A 17,213-nucleotide genomic window follows, 5' to 3' on the forward strand; every position below is an offset into this window, starting at 1 on the left:
TGCCAAAAATTATCACAAATGTATCCTGCTTTCCACATACTGCTCTTATAGAGGATTTTAATATTCTAGGAGGTTAGCACTATTGCTGTGCAGCACTGGGGTTGTGATCTCAATTCCTACCAGGAACACTATCTGCAGGAAGATTACCGATCCTCCTTGTGTTTACCATTTTAAGTCTTACGGTCTCCTTTCAGATCCCCCATAAATACCGGTAAGATTCCAAAGTGGCCTTTTATATATACAGTATATGATTTATGACTGAAGAAAGGAACATTAAATTGTAATCTCCTCTTTGGTAGGCAGTGATGTGCATGGTTTGTGATTGGCTTAAAAGTCCACTCAAAACTGATGTTGGTGGAATTGAACCCCCTCTACCCTCTTCTACCTGCCAGGGATGCTATCAGTGAGATCTATTTGCTTTGTTCCTGGGTCTGTTGACCTTCTGTGCTCATTATGAGGGGTTCACACCATCCCTGTCCTGAGTTTCCAGGTCTGTACACCTGCTGTGCCCATTATGAGGGTTCCCCACCATCCCTGTGTTAAAGTTCCCGGGTCTGTGTACCTGTTGTTCACATTATAGGTAGCTTTGACCATCCCTGCACTGAATTCCAGGATCTAAATTTAAGCGGATTGAAATAGCCAGATAGTTGCTGTCACAGCCGTGAGGGTACGAGTTAATTCCTTTTCCCGGTTCTGTGGTCTTTGGTGGGTTCTTCTCTGGGCCTGGCCCACTAATCCTGTGATATATAAATATGAGACAGTGGTCAGGTATAAGAGTTTAACCTCTAAGAAGTTAGAAGAGAAAACCCCCGGAGAGGTAGTTGGAGAGGGTTCAGGGATTTTGCTCCTTGGAAAGCCCTAGAGAGAGAAAGGGTACCTGTAAGGGAGAGAGACAAAGAATGATACTTGCGAGGAGCAGAAGGAGGTCATCTATCACCATCAGGATGTAAAGGCATCGGAACCTGGGGTTCGCCCGGAAGACACCAGCACTGGAGTATGCCTCTGAAGGACTTACATCTGCATGAGAATGCCTCTGAAGGACTTTTTTGGACTTCACCTTTTCAGGTGCAGCACCAGCCTGTAGTTAGGAGTAGAGATGTTGGAAAAATCCTGTTCTTGTATATTGAACTTTGAAATGGTCATTTTGCACTTTTCTTCTAGTAACGTGTTCTAGTTACTAGTTCTATTAAAGTATTGAAATGTCCTTGCCTGGTCTAAAGTTACTGAAATAAATGTAATGCAAGTAACTGAGACACAGTTTATCAAGTGTGTCTTAACACACCGGGGTACGAAGACATTGGTGTGGAGTGGAGTAGTGAGAAGACACCAGAGTTGTATAAAGTACTCGAAACCCATACTTGAGTAAAAGTACAAGTGCTCAATCAAAAAGTGACTTGAGTAGAAGTACTAAAGTATTCAACATTTTTTGTACTTAAGTATCGCAAGTAGTTTTTTTTTTAAATTTTGCTACTCAAGTCCTGAAAGTAAAAGTACCAGTAGTTTAAAAAAAAAATGCTACTCAAGTACTGAAAGTAAAAGTACAAGTACTGTGTTATGTAGTTATTAAAGAAAGAAGTCAAAAGTTTGAACACCATATTGTCTTTTATTATTTCAAATGCAGCTTTTATTTATACATACAGTAGCATTTATTTTCGATGTGCTGATAATACACATGTTTTCAGCTTCATGAAACCTGCCATCTACTGTTCTGGCAGTAGTAATTTTTATAATAGTAACGAGTAACTATGCAGCACAAAAAAAAAATATCAGAGTAGAAGTATTGAAATCATCGAAAAAATGTAGTGAAGTAAAAGTGGAAGTAGGAAAAAAAAATTCTACTCTAGGAAAGTACAGATACCGCCTTTCGGTACTTAAGTACAGTAGTGAAGTAGTTCTACTTAGTTACTATACATCTCTGGAAGACACAAGTGGTTATCTGGGGTAACAGAACTTTTTACAGGAACCTGTCTATAGTGTGTACCTGTTGTAGGTGGAACAACCTCTATTAGCGAGGGAGATGCCTAGTGTAGCCCAGAAGAACTCACCCTGGGATAGGTCTCCCATGTGATCCACACTTGGCACCCAACGAGGAAGGAACATGGAGGGAATATCTACCACTTACCCTACATGGATAGCTTTTGTGCCCATTAGGAGGGGTTCCCACCATTCCCACCATTCTTTCTCTAAGTTCCTGGGTCTGACCTGGTGTACCCTTTATGAGTGGTTTCCATTGTCCCTGCTTTAAATTATTTAATCTATATCATGGGTAATTTAACCGCAGGAGTGGGAGCACCCAAAACTCTCAGGTAGACATGTACAGATCCGGGAATTATGACAAGGAGATATTACAGTTGGAGTATGCCAAACCTAGATAAAGCCAGGGACTGATGTAGCCCACCAGGATCCACCTGAAACTAACAAATCACTTTGGAGTGACCCTGTTATTATATACTGTATGTAAGCAACACAAAAAAGCAGGAAATTATTAACCCTTGATTTTTTTTGTTTCTCTCCATATGTAAGAAATTTGGCAAACCAGACTTTGGAGTTCTGCCGAAAGCCAATGCCTTCCTGCTCCTCATCCAATAGCAGCAGCTTCTGCAGCGCTCAAGGCAGCGAGAGCTCCCCGGAGGACAAGATAATGGTGACTCCCCCCAGTATATGACATTCATATCTGCTCTAATAATCATTTCATCTATGTGGGATATGTATTCATGTCTCATTCCATCACATATCCCAAAAATAAAAGGAATATTTCTCATTTCAGGATGGCACGTATGCACTTTGGTAAAAATGGCTCTTTTAATATCAGGCTATATTTGCACTATACAATTCTGGCTGTGGATCTGGCCTATAGGGCATCAAGGAAGGATTTGTATGGCTCCCGTAATAAGGAAAATGATGTTGGGGATATGTAATGGAATAAGATATGTGAATAACCTCTTCTAATGAGGCTTTACTGTGCTATGTCAGTGAAAAATAACTGCTAGCTTACTGTCATCTGCTGGTGGATTTAAGGTACTGAACTCCAGAGTATCTATAGTTCTGGAAACTGCCATTATAGAGTTAAATTAAATTAAATTTGTCATGGGAGAAACCAGTGGACGACCTTTCATTCTGAAAGTGCTGGCTGCCTGGGTAACATACTATTTCCCTACCTTTATTACTTTGAGTTAGAGCAAGTAGGCAAATGATGACTCCTAATTAGGGTTGAGCGAACACCTAGATGTCCGTGTTCGACGGGTTCGGCCGAACTTTAAAAAAAAGTCCGGGTCCGTGTCCCGGACTTTTACCGAACTTTTCCCGGACACCGAACCCCATTGAAGTCAATGGGGACCCGAACTTTAAGGCACTAAAATGGCTCTAAAACACCAAAGGAAAGGGCTAGAGTGCTGCAAATGGCAGCAAAACGTAATTAAGAGCATGGCAAGTGCTCTGCAAACAAATGTGGATAGGGAAATAACTTAAAACAACAAAAAAAAACAGAAAAATAAAACAATGTTCTTCTTCATCTCTGAAGGACGAGGCCCATATGGAGTAGGAGGGAGGTTGAGGTGGTGGTGGATGTGGCGGTGACTAGACATATGCCGGTTTTCGGTAATTCGATATATCGCGGTATTGCATAGCCACGGTATTGTTATTGTGGCATTTTTAAAATACCGAGTTTCTCTGTCAAGTCTGCCTGACTTGTGAATTGATACATTTCAGTGAGCTGGATGACTCATTCACTCACTCAGCTAACACCTTTCAGCATTAAGTCTCCTAACTATAAACAAAAATGATTACATTTGTATCTTTTCCTTCCCTCTGCCAGGGAGAAAGGAAGTTTAACCTCTTAAAGACTGGATCTTTTTCTGACACTTGCTGTTTGCAAGTTAAAATCAGTTTTTTTTTTGCTAGAAAAGTACTTAGAACCCCCAAACATTTTATATATTTTTTTAGCAGAGACCCTACAGAATAAAATGGCGATTGTTGTAATATTTTATGTCACACTGTATTTGCGCAGCAGTCTTTCAAACGCAATGATTAGACTTTAATGAATAAAAAAAAAAAAAAAAACGTAACAGTAAAGTTATCCCAATTTTTTTTTTTTTTGTTACACAGAGAATCGTGAGAGAATCGTGATCTTTATTCCAAGCTAAAAAATCGTGATTCTCATTTTGGCCAGAATCGTGCAGCTCTAATAAATATATATATACACACACACACGCCTAGCAGCCCACATTACATTATTATATAGCCATCAAGCAGTGTCTGGCCTACCTGGTGATGACTGGTCCTGGCGCTCTGATCCGATGGCCTGGTCTTTAAAGGGGCAAATCCTTGCGATCCAGAAGTGGTTAAACCTGCAGGAGGACCGGTGTTTTTATCTATTAATGACTTTACTATTGCTTTAGGCCTGGTTCACATGTATGCGGGTTGGTGGTTCACATGTATGCGGGTTGGCGGTTCACATGTATGCGGGTTGGCGGCCCACATTTGCACAGGCATAGCAGCCCATTGATTTGAACGGGCTGCTATGCCCTCATTTTCCGCAGAAAAAAGGTGCATGCAGCATTTTTTTTAAATTCAGTGGCCTTGAAATCCATCCTGCTTTTGCACCATGCGACTAACCTGCAGTTCCTGCTCTGGCAAGCTTTCTGCATTTTTTGTATACGTGGGCACGGCATTTAAAAATAAACAGTTTGCGTGTGCAGCAACGGCAGGTAAGTCGCATGGTGCAAAAGAAGGATGGATTTCATGGCCACTGCATTTTTTTAAATTCTGCATGCACCTTTTTTCAGCTGAAAACGCAGGCATAGCAGCTCAAGCCCATTCACATCAATGGGCTGCTATGCCTGTGCAAATGTGGGCCCCCAACCCGCATACATGTGAACCAGGCCTAAAGCAATAGTAAAGTCATTAATAGATAAAAACACCGGTCCTCCTGCAGGTTTAACCAATTAATGACTTTACTATTGCTTTAGGCCTGGTTCACATGTATGCGGGTTGGGGGCCCACATTTGCACAGGCATAGCAGCCCATTGATGTGAATGGGCTTGAGCTGCTATGCCTGCGTTTTCAGCTGAAAAAAGGTGCATGCAGAATTTAAAAAAATGCAGTGGCCATGAAATCCATCCTTCTTTTGCACCATGCGACTTACCTGCCGTTGCTGCACACGCAAACTGTTTATTTTTAAATGCCGTGCCCACGTATACAAAAAATGCAGAAAGCTTGCCAGAGCAGGAACTGCAGGTTAGTCGCATGGTGCAAAAGCAGGATGGATTTCAAGGCCACTGAATTTTAAAAAAATGCTGCATGCACCTTTTTTCTGCGGAAAATGAGGGCATAGCAGCCCATTCAAATCAATGGGCTGCTATGCCTGTGCAAATGTGAACCACCAACCCGCATACATGTGAACCAGGCCTAAAGCAATAGTAAAGTAATTTATAAACAACACCTCCTTCAGGTTTAACCACTTCTTGACCACAAGGATTTGCCCTCTTAATGACCAGGCCATCGGATCGGAGCCGAGCGCCAGAACCAGTTATCACCAGTTAGGCCAGACACTGCTTGATGACCTATTTTAGGCCTGGTTCACAGAGTCTGTACTGACTGACTATATAATAATGTGCATAAGTGAACCAAAGCCCCTAAATTCAGCAATGAAATTGAAGTGAGGTGGAAATTTAATAATTTAAATTTAATAATAGAATACCGTGATAATACCGTATACCGTGGCAAAACCTTAATCAATTAATCGCAGCATGAAAATCTGATACCGTCACAAGCCTAGCGGTGACATAGGCGTGCGCACAGGGTGTGCTGGGTGTGCCTGGGCACACCCTAATCACCTAGGGCACATAGCATTGCCAGTGAGGAGATGGGAAAGATCTCCCTGGGACCTGCTCTGCTCTATTTCTCCTTGCCTACAGGTACATGGCCCCGATACATTACTCTCCCTGCTGGCAAACACATGCATGTGTATTTCAACTTTGGGGTGCACACCTTAATGCAATAGGCTGCGCACACCTATGGGCGGTGTAGGTGGAAGCGGCGGTGGAGGAGGACCAGGGCCGGATTAACAGCATCATGGGCTTGGTGCTGAGGATTTTGAAGGGCCTTAAGGGCCGTGCCTTGCCATGCACCCAGAGGAGGAAGGGTGCAGCCATGCATGCCTAATTCAACATGGGATGCTGTCTCTGAAGCCCATAAACACATCCATGCATCGCCAACTGTCCCTCCTTGTCCGGCCTTCACGCTGTGTGGGGAGGTTCTGAGGGTGCTGCCTGGGGAAGCGAGCATAGAAGCCAGACTTCTGTGTTTACAAGTGACAGAAGAGCGGTAACAGTGAATATGGCCAACCCGGGGCCTATATAAAAGGTAGGGGCCTGGAGCTGCAGCTCCAATAGCCCCTACATTAATCTGGCCCTGAGGAGGAGGACGAGGTAGCCAACACTGCTTCTTTTCAAAAATTTTAAATGAGGGTACACCCCAAAAGAGTGAGAAAGAGCAAAAATGGAACAATGGATGGGTAAGGTCGGTATCCATTGCTATTCTGCATAAGGTACGGAAAAGTCCCGTGGGATCCATGCCTGGTTCATTTTAATGAACGTGAGCTTGTCCACATTGTCTCTGGACAGGCGGCTGCGCTTGTCTGTTATAACGCCCCCAGCCGTGCTAAATACCCGTTCAGATAATACACTGGCTGCAGGGCACGCCAGCACCTCCAAGGCGTAAAGGGCAAGCTCAAGCCATGTGCCCAATTTGGAGACCCAGAAGTTGAAGGGGGCAGACCCGTCATTCACTACATGTAGGCGTGTGCACACATACTGCTCCACCATGTTGGTAAAATGCTGCCTCCTGCTAAGACGTTCCATCTGAGCTGCTGGTGCTGCTGTTTGTTGTGGCGTGCTGACAAAGCTTTTCCACATTTCGGCCATGCTAACCCTGCCTTCTGAGGTGCTGGCGGTGCCCTGGTTGCGTTGGCGACCTCCTCCTCCTCCTCCTCTGCCTTGTGCTTCCACTGTGGCCCCGCTGTCAGATGGGAATGCCAGCAGCATGGCGTCTACCAGCGTGCGCTTGTACTCGCGCATCTTGCGATCGCGCTCCAGTGAGTGAATTAAGGACGGTACGTTGTCCTTGTAACGGGGATCCAGCAGCGTGGCCACCCAGTAATCAGCACAAGTTAGAATGTGGGCAACTCGGCGGTCGTTGTGGAGACACTGCAGCATGTAATCGCTCATGTGTGCCAGGCTGCCCAGAGGCAACGAAAGGCTGTCCTCTGTGGGAGGTGTATCGTCCGTGTCCTCTGTATCCCCCCAGCCACGCACCAGTGATGGCCATGAGCTGGCCTGGGTGCCACCCTGCTGTGAACATGGTTCCATCTCCTCCTCCAGCTCCTCCTCCTCCTCATCCTCCTCATCCTCCAGAACTGTGCCCCTGCTGGACAATTGCGTCCCTGGCGTTTGCGTGTGCAGGAACCCACCCTCGGAGCCCCTTGCGAATGACTGCCCTGAAAGCCTTGGAAATGTTACCTCTTCATCCTCCTCCTCCTCCTCATCCTGTGCCACATCCTCTTCCATCATCGCCCGAATTGTTTTTTCAAGGAGGCATGGAAGTGGGATAGTTAAGCTGAGAACGGCGTCATTGCCACTGGCCATGTTGGTGGAGTACTCAAAACAGCGCAACAAGGCACACAGGTCTCGCATGGAGGCCCAGTTAAATTAAATAGCGGAATAGAAAATATGATCCAAAAAAAGTGTATGTATATCACACGTACACAACCACACTGGGCCCCAATTACTATTGTTTGTACCCCTAAAAGGCTAGATGAGGAGTAGGGGGAGTATGGAACAGGCAGCACCCTCAAACCTTCAGAAGTATGAGATGAACCCCAACAACTTGGAAAGGTGGATCTCTCTCACACGTACCGACACAGACTATCCCGCAATTCAATTGATCCTCAAAGGTTTTTATTGAATAGCGGAATAGGAAATATGATCAAAAAAAGTGTATGTATCTCGCACGTACACAACCACACTAGGCCCCAATTACTATTGTTTGTACCCCTAAAAGGCTAGATGAGGAGTAGGGGGGGTATGGAACAGGCAGCACCCTCAAACCTTCAGAAGTATGAGATGAACCCCAACAACTTGGAAAGGTGGATCTCTCTCACACGTACCAACACAGACTATCCCCCAATTTAACTGATCCCCAAAGGTTTTTGATTAAATAGCGGAATAGAAAATATGATCCCAAAAAAGTGTATGTATATCACACGTACACAACCACACTAGGCCCCAATTACTATTGTTTGTACCCCTAAAAGGCTAGGAGTAGGGGGAGTATGGAACAGGCAGCACCCTCAAACCTTCAGAAGTATGAGATGAACCCCAACAACTTGGAAAGGTGGATCTCTCTCACACGTACCGACACAGACTATCCCGCAATTCAATTGATCCTCAAAGGTTTTTATTGAATAGCGGAATAGGAAATATGATCAAAAAAAGTGTATGTATCTCGCACGTACACAACCACACTAGGCCCCAATTACTATTGTTTGTACCCCTAAAAGGCTAGATGAGGAGTAGGGGGGGTATGGAACAGGCAGCACCCTCAAACCTTCAGAAGTATGAGATGAACCCCAACAACTTGGAAAGGTGGATCTCTCTCACACGTACCGACACAGACTATCCCCCAATTTAACTGATCCCCAAAGGTTTTTGATTAAATAGCGGAATAGAAAATATGATCCCAAAAAAGTGTATGTATATCACACGTACACAACCACACTGGGCCCCAATTACTATTGTTTGTACCCCTAAAAGGCTAGATGAGGAGTAGGGGGAGTATGGAACAGGCAGCACCCTCAAACCTTCAGAAGTATGAGATGAACCCCAACAACTTGGAAAGGTGGATCTCTCTCACACGTACCAACACAGACTATCCCCCAATTTAACTGATCCCCAAAGGTTTTTGATTAAATAGCGGAATAGAAAATATGATCCAAAAAAAGTGTATGTATATCACACGTACACAACCACACTAGGCCCCGATTACTATTGTTTGTACCCCTAAAAGGCTAGATGAGGAGTAGGGGGAGTATGGAACAGGCAGCACCCTCAAACCTTCAGAAGTATGAGATGAACCCCAACAACTTGGAAAGGTGGATCTCTCTCACACGTACCGACACAGACTATCCCGCAATTCAATTGATCCTCAAAGGTTTTTATTGAATAGCGGAATAGGAAATATGATCAAAAAAAGTGTATGTATCTCGCACGTACACAACCACACTAGGCCCCAATTACTATTGTTTGTACCCCTAAAAGGCTAGATGAGGAGTAGGGGGGGTATGGAACAGGCAGCACCCTCAAACCTTCAGAAGTATGAGATGAACCCCAACAACTTGGAAAGGTGGATCTCTCTCACACGTACCGACACAGACTATCCCCCAATTTAACTGATCCCCAAAGGTTTTTGATTAAATAGCGGAATAGAAAATATGATCCCAAAAAAGTGTATGTATATCACACGTACACAACCACACTGGGCCCCAATTACTATTGTTTGTACCCCTAAAAGGCTAGATGAGGAGTAGGGGGAGTATGGAACAGGCAGCACCCTCAAACCTTCAGAAGTATGAGATGAACCCCAACAACTTGGAAAGGTGGATCTCTCTCACACGTACCAACACAGACTATCCCCCAATTTAACTGATCCCCAAAGGTTTTTGATTAAATAGCGGAATAGAAAATATGATCCAAAAAAAGTGTATGTATATCACACGTACACAACCACACTAGGCCCCAATTACTATTGTTTGTACCCCTAAAAGGCTAGATGAGGAGTAGGGGGAGTATGGAACAGGCAGCACCCTCAAACCTTCAGAAGTATGAGATGAACCCCAACAACTTGGAAAGGTGGATCTCTCTCACACGTACCGACACAGACTATCCCGCAATTCAATTGATCCTCAAAGGTTTTTATTGAATAGCGGAATAGGAAATATGATCAAAAAAAGTGTATGTATCTCGCACGTACACAACCACACTAGGCCCCAATTACTATTGTTTGTACCCCTAAAAGGCTAGATGAGGAGTAGGGGGGGTATGGAACAGGCAGCACCCTCAAACCTTCAGAAGTATGAGATGAACCCCAACAACTTGGAAAGGTGGATCTCTCTCACACGTACCGACACAGACTATCCCCCAATTTAACTGATCCCCAAAGGTTTTTGATTAAATAGCGGAATAGAAAATATGATCCCAAAAAAGTGTATGTATATCACACGTACACAACCACACTGGGCCCCAATTACTATTGTTTGTACCCCTAAAAGGCTAGATGAGGAGTAGGGGGAGTATGGAACAGGCAGCACCCTCAAACCTTCAGAAGTATGAGATGAACCCCAACAACTTGGAAAGGTGGATCTCTCTCACACGTACCGACACAGACTATCCCGCAATTCAATTGATCCTCAAAGGTTTTTATTGAATAGCGGAGTAGGAAATATGATCAAAAAAAGTGTATGTATCTCGCACGTACACAACCACACTAGGCCCCAATTACTATTGTTTGTACCCCTAAAAGGCTAGATGAGGAGTAGGGGGGGTATGGAACAGGCAGCACCCTCAAACCTTCAGAAGTATGAGATGAACCCCAACAACTTGGAAAGGTGGATCTCTCTCACACGTACCAACACAGACTATCCCCCAATTTAACTGATCCCCAAAGGTTTTTGATTAAATAGCGGAATAGAAAATATGATCCCAAAAAAGTGTATGTATATCACACGTACACAACCACACTAGGCCCCAATTACTATTGTTTGTACCCCTAAAAGGCTAGGAGTAGGGGGAGTATGGAACAGGCAGCACCCTCAAACCTTCAGAAGTATGAGATGAACCCCAACAACTTGGAAAGGTGGATCTCTCTCACACGTACCAACACAGACTATCCCCCAATTTAACTGATCCCCAAAGGTTTTTGATTAAATAGCGGAATAGAAAATATGATCCCAAAAAAGTGTATGTATATCACACGTACACAACCACACTAGGCCCCAATTACTATTGTTTGTACCCCTAAAAGGCTAGGAGTAGGGGGAGTATGGAACAGGCAGCACCCTCAAACCTTCAGAAGTATGAGATGAACCCCAACAACTTGGAAAGGTGGATCTCTCTCACACGTACCAACACAGACTATCCCCCAATTTAACTGATCCCCAGAGGTTTTTGATTAAATAGCGGAATAGAAAATATGATCCCAAAAAAGTGTATGTATATCACACGTACACAACCACACTAGGCCCCAATTACTATTGTTTGTACCCCTAAAAGGCTAGGAGTAGGGGGAGTATGGAACAGGCAGCACCCTCAAACCTTCAGAAGTATGAGATGAACCTCAACAACTTGGAAAGGTGGATCTCTCTCACACGTACCAACACAGACTATCCCCCAATTTAACTGATCCCCAAAGGTTTTTGATTAAATAGCGGAATAGAAAATATGATCCCAAAAAAGTGTATGTATATCACACGTACACAACCACACTAGGCCCCAATTACTATTGTTTGTACCCCTAAAAGGCTAGATGAGGAGTAGGGGGAGTATGGAACAGGCAGCACCCTCAAACCTTCAGTATGAGATTGTGTTCACTGTACCCCACAAAGATTGAGTTCACTGCACCCCACAATGATTGTGTTCACTGCACCCCACAAAGATTGTGTTCACTGCACCTCACAAAGATTGTGTTCACTGTACCCCCCAAAGATTGTGTTCACTGCACCCCACAAAGATTCTGTTCACTGTACCCCACAAAGATTGTGTTCACTGCACCCCAAAAAGATTGTGTTCACTGCACCCCAAAAAGGATGTTGTTCACTGCACCCCAAAAAGGATGTTGTTCACTCCACCCCAAAAAGATTGTGTTCACTGCACCCCACAAAGATTGTGTTCACTGCACCCCAAAAAGATTGTGTTCACTGCACCCCAAAAATGATTTTGTTCACTGCACCCCAAAAAGGATTTTGTTCACTGCACCCCAAAAAGGATGTTGTTCACTCCACCCCAAAAAGATTGTGTTCACTGCACCCCAAAAAGATTGTGTTCACTGCACCCCACAAAGGATTTTGTTCACTGCACCCCAAAAAGATTGTGTTCACTGCACCCCAAAAAGGATGTTGTTCACTGCACCCCAAAAAGGATTTTGTTCACTGCACCCCAAAAAGATTGTGTTCACTGCACCCCACAAAGGATTTTGTTCACTGCACCCCACAAAGATTGTGTTCACTGCACACCAAAAAGGATTGTGTTCACTGCACCCCAAAAAGATTTTGTTCACTGCACCCCAAAAAGATTGTGTTCACTGCAGCCCAAAAAGATTGTGTTCACTGCAGCCCAAAAAGATTGTGTTCACTGCAGCCCAAAAAGATTGTGTTCACTGCAGCCCAAAAAGATTGTGTTCACTGCAGCCCAAAAAGATTGTGTTCACTGCAGCTCACACACAGAAAAATGGATGTGGATCACTGACACCTGCCTATCTCCAATCCCACACCACACAGCAATATCGATTGTAGTTTGTAGAACACAGTTTCCCTAAAATTCAGCAGACTCTGTCCCTAACAGGATTGAGAAGAGATCGTAGATCAGGATTGAGTGCAGACCCCACCCCCCACACAGCAATATCGATTGTAGTTTGTAGAAGACACTGACCCTATATAATTCAGCAGACTCTATCCCTAAAATGCCTACAACTCGCCCTGCCTAAACACTCCGACCTGTCCCTCAATTCTATCCGGACACAAATGGTTTTTTCCTGCCTATCTTTCCCTAATCAGCAGCCAGCACGTTGATGTGTGCTCTGTCCCTGAATCTAAGCAGCATAATGACGCCGCTGCGGCTGCCTCGAACTTATAAAGACTTGGTCACATGCTTCAGACGGCCAATCACAGCTACTGAGACATTTGCAGGCATGGCTGGGATGGCTTAAGGCACACCAGTTAAACGATTGTTGATTGGCTGTTGAAAGCCCGCCATGAAAAGAGCGCCAAAGCATGCAAAACCCGGAAATAAAACGACCGAACACGGATTTTTACCCGAACATACAGTAAAGTGTCCGTGTCCGTGTTCGGGTACAAAAAATCCAATTATTCGGTACGAACACGAATAATACAGTCCGTGTTCGCTCAACACTACTCCTAATTTTACTCCAAAGCTTCAGATCTTCATGTTTATTCTGGGTGTGGGAATTCAAAAGAGCTGAAGCCATTTGGCATAACTGCCAAGCAATTAGCATTTTCAGAAATAGGTCCGCAATGACAGCCTCATTTTTAGGCCATGACTTTTTTACTTTCAAGCCCAACAGGGTGTTTTCAAGCTGGAGGAATTTCTCTTCACTTCCTGTCTAACACCTTTTTCAATAGGCATGAAGTAGAGAGATTTTAATTTCCTGTTCTTTCTGACATTTGAGATAGAAAGGAAGTAAGAAGTAAAAATTCTCCTAAATAGGTACAAAGAATACAATAAAAACCTGACAGAGGTTCTAACCCTTCCCTACTCTAGCTACAAAAAAAAAGAGTTTTGTATGGAAGTGGGAATTAGGTATCAATATTGAAGTCTGGTTCCTCTACAGACTCACATGATTAGCAGTGGGGGCCCCTTTAACCAAGTTCCCCTATTGACTCCCCCCAAAACCCCAACTATGTCTCCACTGGGAGGATTTCCCTCCACTTCCGGTTCTGTCTGAAACCTGTCAGACAAAAAGTGGGGAGATTTTCCCTAGTTTCCTCCTCTTTATGAAATCTGTATAATATAAAGGAAGTAAGGAAATTTTTCCAAAATGAGGACACAGACAGCAGTAGAAACCAAACATAGGTTCCATACTGTCCAGAGCTAAAGAAAAAGTTTTGGACGGAATCTGCCTTTAACCACTTCCATACAGAGCAGTTAGACCCCCTTCCTGCCCAGACCAATTTTCAGCTTTCAGCACTCTCACACTTTGAATGACAATTGCTCAGTCATGCTACACTGTAACCAAACAAAATTTTTATCATTTTTTTCACACAAATAGAGCTTTGTTTTGGTGGTATTTGATCACAACTGGGGTTTTTTTTTTTTTTTCATGATATAAGGAAAAAAAGAGCAAAAAATTTTGAAAACAAAAACACTTTTTTTTAGTTTCTAATATAAAATTTTGCAAAAAATTTATTTTTCTTCATACATTTGGGCCAAAATTTATACTGCTACATATCTCTGGTAAAATTAACCCAAATTAGTGTATATTATTTAGTCTGTGTGAAAGTTATTGAGTCTAGAAGCTATGGTACCAATTAATGAAAATTGATCACACCAGATGTACTGACGGCCTATCTCCTTTCTTGAGGCCCTGAAATGTCAGGATAGTACAAATACCCCCCAAATTACCCCTTTTTGTAAAGTAGACAGTCCAAGGTATTTAGTAAGAGGCATGGTGAGTTTTTTGAAGTTATAATTTTTTCCCACAATTCTTGGTAAAATGAAGAAAAAATGTTTTTCCTATTTTTCCCACAAAGTTGTCAATTTATAAGCTATTTCTAACACATAGCTTGTACACAGCAAAAGTGACACCCCAAAATACATTCTGCTACTCCTTCTGAGTATGGTGATACCACATGTGTGAGACTTTTACACAGCCTGGCCACAAAAAACAAAAAGAGACTCCACATCCAAGGAGCACCTTCAGGCCTTCTAGGAGCATAAATACACATAAAACTTTCTTACTACCTATCACACTTTTGAAGGCCCTAGAGCACCAATACAATGGAAAAGCAAACGCTCCAACGTATATTCTATGAGGCATTATGGGTCGTTTGAACATGTCATTTTTTTCCACAAGTTTTTGGAAAATGTGCGTCTTCCAAACGCAGTTTTTTGGGAAAAAATTCACTTTTTTAATTAATAAATAAGAAACCAGTAAAGTTAGCCCAATTTTTTCCATAATGTGAAAGAAAATGTTACGCCGAGTAAATAGATTCCCAACATGTCATGCTTCAAAATTACGCACGCTCACGGAATGGCGACAAACTTTGGTACTTAAAAATCCCCATAGGCGACACTTTAAAAATTTCTACAGGTCGCCATCTTAGAGTTACAGAGGAGGTCTAGAGCTCAAATCCTTGCTCTTGCTCTAACGATCGCGGCGATACCTCACATGAGTGGTTTGAACACCGTTTACATATGTGGGCGGGGTTTCCGTATGCGTTCTCTTCTGCGCGTGAGCTCATGGGGACAGGGCGCTTGAATTTTTTTTTTTCTCACTATTTATTTTATTTATTATTTTTTATTTTTACACATTTAAAAAAAAAAATTGATCATTTCTATTTCTATTACAAGGAATGTAAACATTCCTTGTAATAGAAATAGGCACGACAGGACCTCTTTTTTGTGAGATATGGGGTCAAAAAGTCCTCAGATCTCACAAGTACACTAAAAGATAGAAAAAAAAAATATATAAAATGAAAAAAAAAAGGGACCATTAAACCGGTTGCTAGGCAACGACCGTAGCTCCGGTCCTCCAAGACCATAGAGTCGAGCGAGGGCAAGCTTGCCCTCACTCGACATCCTGTCTGGGAGGATCCGGGACCGGATCGTTTTCCCCGCTGTCCGGTAAGCGGGGAAAAGGACCGAAACGCGGCGGGAGGGGGGGGCACCTCTTCCGCCATCCCGGAAGGGTGATCCCGCGGCGAATCTGCCGCTGGGACCACCCTTATCGGAAAGCCAACCGTCCACTGTTTAAAAAAATACCAGGGTTATGGCAGCTATCTGCTGCCATAACCCCGGTATTTAGGTTTAAACGGAGGACGTATATAAACCTTTTTGGACTTGGACATGGTGGCTGTATGAAGGGTGACAGGTACTCGGGTACTTTGCTGGGCAGGTGACAGGCAGGTGACAGGTACTCCGGTACTGATGAGCAGGTGGCAGGTACTCGGGTACTCCGATAGGCAGGTGACAGGTACTCGGGTACTCTCTGATGGGCAGGTGACAGGCAGGTGATAGGTACTGATGGCTACTGATGAGTAGTACTGATACTGATAGGTGATACTGTACTAATGGGTACTGATGATCAGTACTGATACTGATAGTTGATAGGTACTGATGGGTACTGATGAGTACTGATGAGTAGTGATGGGTACTGATGAGCAGGCAGCAAGTACTCGGGTACTTCAGGCGTCAGGTACTCTGATGAGCAGGTGGAAGGTACTCGGGTACTCTGATGGGTAGGTGACAGGTACTCTGATGGGTAGGTGACATTTACTCGGGTACTCTGATGGGTAGGTGACAGGTACTCGGGTACTCTGATGGGTAGGTGACAGGTACTTGGGTACTCCGATGACGGGTACTCGGGTACTCTGATGACAGGTACTAAAAGTACCCGAGTACCCGTCATCAGAGTACCTGAGTACCTGTCATCAGAGTACCCGAGTACCAGTCATCAGAGTACCCGAATACCTGTCACCAGGCCATCAGAGTACCCGAGTACCTGTCACCAGCCCATCAGGTACTCTGATGACAGGTACTCGGGTACTCTGATGGGCTGGTGACAGGTACTCGGGTACTCTGATGGCCTGGTGACCCTGGGGGCGCGCATTGCAGAGAGAACAAGCGGCTCGCGCTGGAGCCGCTCATGTGATCGGCTGTGAATGACACAGCCGATCACGTGGTAAACAGCCAAATTTTATTGTCCGGGGGACGAGCCTCATTCCCGGGGGCACGCAGTAGCCCGCCCGGATCTAGAAAGCCACCCTGCCGGCGTCATATTACTATACGCCTGTAGGAAAGTGGTTAAAGCTGAAATAAAAGACACAAATCCATGCAGATCTGTTTTATTAACCTCTTACCACCCAAGAAACACATATGTGTGACGCAAAGAGGGTGGCCTCTAATGCTCACAACCAGCACATATGCATTTATGGTTGGTAGAGATTTCTGTGCTGACAAAGCGCTCACTGTGGACTCCCAGCACAGAATCAATCCCAGTGGTCACATAACTAGGATCAACTAATACATCAGCAAAAAAGAGTGCATATAAACATTGTCTGCAATGTGGATAATAATACCATAACTAGTCTAGAGTGCACTCTAGGAGAAAGGCTATGATGTGGTGCAATGTTCCCTGGGAGGTACCTCTTAGCATAAGCAATATGTGAGGGACTCTGTGTAGCATCTATGAAGGGACAGTCTTTAGTC

General features: G+C 44.0%; 1 protein-coding gene across 1 annotated transcript in view; it reads left to right on the plus strand.

The window, feature by feature from the left end:
* LOC309563050 (rap1 GTPase-activating protein 1-like) overlaps positions 1-17,213 on the plus strand; it is a 183,085-nt gene that overhangs the window by 153,067 nt on the left and 12,805 nt on the right. The window contains exon 18 of the mRNA XM_082267332.1: positions 2,524-2,644. Within this exon, the coding sequence (XP_082123458.1) occupies positions 2,524-2,644 (121 nt within the window). The remainder of the gene's footprint in view (positions 1-2,523; positions 2,645-17,213) is intronic.

The sequence above is a fragment of the Pelophylax lessonae genome (assembly GCF_965119305.1).
Source record: "Pelophylax lessonae genome assembly, chromosome: 9".
Taxonomy (NCBI): Eukaryota; Metazoa; Chordata; class Amphibia; order Anura; family Ranidae; genus Pelophylax; species Pelophylax lessonae.